This window comes from Haemaphysalis longicornis, unplaced genomic scaffold (assembly GCF_048455015.1).
Source record: "Haemaphysalis longicornis isolate Haplotype H1 unplaced genomic scaffold, Haemaphysalis longicornis Haplotype H1 scaffold_9, whole genome shotgun sequence".
Taxonomy (NCBI): Eukaryota; Metazoa; Arthropoda; class Arachnida; order Ixodida; family Ixodidae; genus Haemaphysalis; species Haemaphysalis longicornis.
In genome coordinates, this window is record NW_027526460.1 from 43,697,743 (window position 1) to 43,703,980 (window position 6,238).

At 45.3% G+C, this 6,238-nt stretch overlaps 1 protein-coding gene across 1 annotated transcript in view; it reads left to right on the top strand.

Moving 5' to 3' along the window:
- Positions 1-6,011, top strand: part of LOC144153660 (medium-chain acyl-CoA ligase ACSF2, mitochondrial-like) — a 35,079-nt gene extending 29,068 nt beyond the window's left edge. The window contains exons 12-16 of the mRNA XM_077685323.1: positions 1,356-1,463; positions 2,250-2,395; positions 4,788-4,929; positions 5,091-5,201; positions 5,791-6,011. Of these exons, the coding sequence (XP_077541449.1) occupies positions 1,356-1,463; positions 2,250-2,395; positions 4,788-4,929; positions 5,091-5,201; positions 5,791-5,910 (627 nt within the window). The 3' untranslated portion in view covers positions 5,911-6,011. The remainder of the gene's footprint in view (positions 1-1,355; positions 1,464-2,249; positions 2,396-4,787; positions 4,930-5,090; positions 5,202-5,790) is intronic.
- Positions 6,012-6,238: the final 227 nt, after the last annotated feature.

Sequence of the window (6,238 nt, forward strand, 5' to 3'; positions counted from 1 at the left end):
TAGCTCTGGGGCGATTGGTGACGTTGCGCCGGAGCCGCTTGATAAATATACATGGGTCACATAATGCCTATACCGTGTGTGTGTCATTGAAGCAGCAGTAAGCATGATAATCAAGCTAATCCTAGACAACCAATATAGCTAAGAATAACCAGCTGAACCTTAGCTCCCGCTACGTATATCCTGGCATAGCCGAGCTAAGCACTGCTATTTTTTTTCTTGTTTCTTGTTTGATCATAGTCACCGTCATGTTCCCTCGCATTATGTAAAGTAGGCGATCCTACAGTGTGTTTTGATGGCGGGATGGTCGCCATCATTGAGGCATTGAAATCTTCGCTTTAAAATGGGTACGCACGTGGCAAGCGTGTACGGGTTGGCCCGACGCGCTCAGTGGCACCGCGTGCAGGAAAAAGCAGCCGCGGGGAGCGAGTTCGGTGAACCAATGTTACGCAAGTGGCAAGCACGTACGGGATGCGGTTGGGTTTGAGCGTGATGTGGGGCGGCTTTCCGGAAAACGCCGAAGCAAAGTTCGTTTCGCGATTCTAAAGTGCCGCGCTCGGGCGTGCTTATACGTGTGTACAAGTCTCTGAAACACAGTTGCACGACGGGAACCCGGTAATTGCGACATTGCACAACACATGTCCGCAGCCAGCAGCCTCGAATTGCGCTCAATCACCCTTTGAAAACGATCGTAGTTTATCCCCCCCCCCCCTCATGCTTCGTCATGACAGCGTATTGAGTGCGAGTAGCCGGATTTTTGCTTCCGAGCTGCAACCTGAAAAGTTAATTTCTTTTGTATACAGCGTGTGTCGGCTTTTCTTTTCTTTTTTGTTTTTTTTGAGGGGGGTGGGGGGGCATTGAAAGGTGCTAAAAGTGGCTCAAAATAATGTATCAGGCAAGCAAGTGATGCTTAGTGTCATGACCGCCGGCGTGATCTCTGCAACTCTTAGCCCTGTATAGCGTAGACCACATCACGGGCCTATTTTTTACCCAGTCATTGAATAATCATTGTTCAATATAACGCCACATGTGTATGACTAAAAAAATTTGTCAACCTTATTATTTCATGCGTGTGCACTTTATGCATTGCGAATTTACAAATCGGGGTAATATTCGAATCGCATGGCTAAAATTTTTGGCTTACATTTTAGTTTTTTTTACGCATCGTCATGCTGAAAAACGCGTTGAAACTCAACAGTAAAGTATGCCAAACTTGGGTGGCGTTTGAAAAATGATTTCTTATAATGACGAACTTGTAATTATGAAAAAAGATTATCTTCGAGGCGGTGCTTAGTCTTTGAATGGCCTTCGTTTCGAACGTGTCCGTCTCGTTGAATTATATGTGCGCAATCCTGCAGATATTGTACGGAACAACGGAAACGAGCCCAGTTATCACAGCCAACGACCCCAACGAGCCATTGGACAAGTGGCTAGAGTCGGTGGGCCGGCCTCTGGATCACACGGAAGTACGCTTAACGTTTTGCGCACTATTTATTTTACTCTTTCCATTTTGTTTACGCATCGCCAGATTAAGGACGCGGATATATAGACTTTGTCGTTTCAATCGTTTCCTGTTTCGGGCAGAGCATATTGCTTGTCAGCGATAGACAGCAAAAAAAAAAAAAAAAATGGTGCATTTCATTGTACATCAAAACAAGAAACACAGGTCCCTGACCAAGTCAAAAACAAATTGACGTTTCGGGAGCGCTACGGCTCCCTTGTTCACATTGTGAACAAGGGAGCCGTAGCGCTCCCGAAACGTCAATTTGTTTTTGACTTGGTCAGTGACCTGTGTTTCTTGTTTTGAAGTATGCTACCTGACCAGACGGTATGCCGTCCAACCATCGACTTCATTTCATTGTACAATACACCCCAGTCTTGTTTCCGTGTGCGGTTTGCATTTTGGCACCAGTGGAATTTCAACTGTCTGTAGGGGAGGGCGCGGTGGCAGGAGGACAGAAAGAATTGTGCCCAGTAAAAATTTCAGTTACCTACACGCTTATAACCATATTACAGCGCATAAATGCACCTCGTCACTTGATAGAAACGAATAATAAGTTTCAGTTATACTCAGCACTGGCTCTTTGCCCCTTTTGTGCAACGCGGATGTTGGCGAAGGAAAGATTAACGCGGATGTTCGATTAACCCGGATGTTTATTCAAAACACGAAATTACCAAAAAAGTTCCCCTGGAACATTTGTACAGTTTAACTCACTGCGTGTTTTGAAGGAGTGACGTGGATTTTCTTCAAGGTCAAAATCGTGGACGCCCAGAATAGGATCGTGCCTGTGAATACGCGGGGCGAGCTCTGCGCCCGAGGCTACGCTGTGTTCCAGGGATACTTCAAGGAGGAAAAGAAGACGAAAGAGGCTGTCCGCAATGGGTGGTATCACACAGGGTGAGCGTGTTATTCGTACCTAGACCTTTCGCGGTACACAAGTTACGAAAGGATTAACGCGATCAATGCGGGGAACTTGCATACTTTTAACAGCATTACAGCTGACGGTTGTTAAAAACTAAAAGGAGCCTACAGCGCCATTGTGTTAAGCACACGCTTTTTTTTTTTTTTTGAGCAGGCAACCTGCTGTGAGGTGAACGGCAGCTTAGAATTTAAAAGAGCACCAAAGAAAGTTCCCATGTGAACTTTTGTTTTACCAATGGTCGCGCTTTTTACAGCTTAATCGCTGTCTTCGATGATGAAAACTGCTGCAAACATCTATACGTCAATCAGTAGGGCAGGAAGTGCTGTCTCTTGTTTTCTTGTTCTCTTTGCTCTGTTTTCTTTTTTTTTTTTAACAATGTAAGTACGCCGTCCAAATCGCGACTACGGTAACTAATGCTGCCTCCCATACTCGGACAAACATGAGACCAGCCTACGAGAAGTTGCCGTGTACATTTTTCGTATCAAATTATTCAGAGGCCTTTTAGCGAGAGTTCCGATAGTCTGCTTCAGGATTACTGAAATTCAGGAAGGTCGAGTGGAAAAAGCGCAGTGACGGGGTGGTCTCACTACAAGAAGCTCGTACGGTATTGTATCGATCGGTGTATTACGCTATTGATGCACTCTTCAGTGGCAACATATTGACTTATTTTCTGCTTTTTGTGTTCCACTGATATATTTGCGCGCATTCAGGCTTTTAACTGCATGTATGCTTTGGATTAATTAGACGCCTGCAGTTCTCTGACGTAAGTTAGAGCAGCTGACCTATTATGTCTTATTACAACCTACTGTGCGCGTGGACAAGATCGAGTCAGACGATCTAGAAATGCACCGTCAAATTGCTCGGTCTTGATGATGGTTGGGTGTTAATGGCGCAAGGCTGACTGGGGCAAAGAGCGCCAAAACAGTTGTTTCATATTAGAGATGTAGAGGTAAAACACTAAACAAAAGTAAAATCAGTGAAAGACAATGAGGGTGGCTGGTGTACAGGGCCAGTTTGTGGTTATGCATGGTATAAAATTAGGTCTAAAAATTTCACTTCCGCAAAATAGTTAAAAACGCGCTTCGCAGAAAACATGGGATCGTCAGACAGGAAGGACGCTGGGTGTGGTGGGATGTGTTGTCTGTAGAGTTGGGTGAAGTGTTTCTGTCGTGTTGTGCATGTGCTTTGCATTTAAGAAGTACGTGGGTCACGGATAGGCCGTCTCTACACCCGCTATACATGGGTCTTGGTGATCGAGTGAGCACGTGGGAGTGTATTACATGTGTGTGGTCTATCCGTAATCTTGCTGAGGCCACTTCGGTGTGTCTGTTGTGTGAATCGCTGGTCTATGGTCCCAGAGCATTGTTTCATTAAGTGCGACTTGTTGTCTGTCTGTGTATTCCAGTTTGCTTGCCAGGTATTGCGCAGGTGCTTTCTGAAGTGTGGCTTGAGGTCAGTGTAGGGTGCTGTTGGTATGGGCAGTGTATCTGTAAGTGCAGCAGCAGCGGCCTTCTGGTCTAGCTCGGGGGTAGCGCTGAAGCTCTCCCGTCAGAGTTTATTTTGGCGGACTATTTTCCCGTTGATTGTCGGCCTTGCAGCTTTCACTCCGTTACACGCCGGTGGAGTGATGGCTACGAAAAGTCGCCGACATGCCGATATGTTGAGCCTATCTGAGGCTATTCAGCGGCTTCTCGAATTGCAAGCGGACCACGTCGGGGATGGTTTGTTGCTTGTTATCACGACGAGCTTTCGGTATATGCTGCGATTCAACGTATACTAGCGACGATCACGGAGACTTTCGTGGTCAAAGCTAGCTTCCGAGCATTTTTCTGTTTCAAATTCTTAAAGTAATAATGAACGAACTTACGTGGCCTTCAGCGTCGTTTGCGTGTGAAGCTCTTCATTCTGCTTGCGGATCCAGGCAGCAAAGGTTAAAAATCCCCAGGAAAATAAAGCTTAGTGCCTTTTCCGGCAATTTAAAAATGTTGCAAGGATTTATAAAACCGTAACTGAGATGTCATATAAAAATAATCTGCTGCATATGATGTTTCGTATTGTCGAAGTTTACGTTTATTACAAGTTGTAGGCTCTGTCGACGATGCTTTGAGTGATGGAAACGCAAAACTATAAGTCTTGGTATTGTTTGGTCTAACGCAAACAATTTAGGCCACCTCTGAATCCCCGTGCGATCGACACCAAATCTGACACATGTTTATATACAAATGTAAACATTTACGAGCATCAACACTCAATGTGTGTTCTCAACGACCTCAATGTGTGTGCGCCGTATCGGTCCCTCTCACATCTACGAGCTTCTTTATCAAGAGCAAAGAACTTGGGCAAGGTCTGATCCTTGGTTGTGCGCAGAGACGAGGCTGTGATGGCCGAGGACGGGCGAATATCAATCCTGGGCCGCATCAAGGATATGATCATACGCGGAGGCGAGAACGTATACCCGCAGGAAATCGAGGAATTCCTCTACAACCATCCCGCCGTGCAGGAAGTGCAGGCAAGTGAGCGCTGCATGCTGCATGCGCTGCGACAGATGAATTATAAGCTTAATTAATGACTGTTTGTTATTTACAAACGCGATAGGTAACGACTGCCCTTGTGGTTATATGGGAGTATAAGGTAGGTACCGAAATGAGTTTCGGGTCCCCTCTTTTTCAGGTCATTGGAGTACCTGACGAAAGACTCGGTGAGCAGATTTGCGCATGGATCAAGCTGAAATCCGGCTTTAGCCCAAGTCAAGAGGACATAAAGAACTTCTGCAAAGGACAGGTTCGTGTCTTGCTCACTGCTCATCGTCCTTACATTCATGGTAATAACTACGTCTCGGGCATCACGGGGTTCACTTGGGTATTGTAAGAATCAGAACCGTAGCTTGAGTCCGCTGTTGCTTGGCGTGTTCGATTTTTCTCGTTCACGATGGCCACAAAGCGATGGTACACGTCACCGCGAGTTGTTATTCAATAGAAGTCATATCGGTGACAGTTCCGTAAAAACTTTAGATATGCCTATGTGCCCGGACATGCATGTCGGAATATTTTTTGAAACACTTTTACGCAACCCCGCGATTGAGGCCCGCATGACGTTTCTCTGAATCTTCGTCTCATTTAAGCATGGCCTTATTTTTAATTTTTGGTTTAAAAATTTAATTTTCTCTCGCTGACTTTGTCCGAACTCAAAGCGAGCACTACACGGGGGCAACTATAATTTCGACAAATCTATGTTCTTTTTTAACAGCGCAATGTTTCGAAACCTTCAGTTTCCAAGTTCGTAGTGGCTATTCGCGTTTTATTTGTCGTCAACTTCAACTGTCCACGTTTAACTGAGCCTTACTGGGGTAATCTGTTGTTTCACTTCGCAGTTGAGCCACTTCAAGATACCCAGATACGTCATATTTGTGGATGGGTTCCCTAAGACGGTTTCCGGGAAGGTCCAGAAGCACATCATCAGAGAAGAAAGCCGCAAGATGCTCAACCTATGAGGAACAGCTTGGGCGGCAGTGATATTTTTTTGGCACTGTTGAGAAAACCGAATGAAGGAACGAATTTTTCACTAAGGATTGCTGCCTAACCGGTATGGGAAATGGAGGGGGGGGGGGGGGAGGGAGAGTGAAAAGGGCCTTCCTTGTACCTATCTATTTCTTTTGCATCGAGTGTTTTCTTGGCCTATTTTTCTGGCACATATGCCATGACCTCGACATATCAATGCGGATTAGCGTAGAGAGAAAAGTTTCATATAAAAAGGAGTTCCATAAAAAAACACATCATATAACACAAGTATATGACAATGGAAGAAAATAACATCACGTT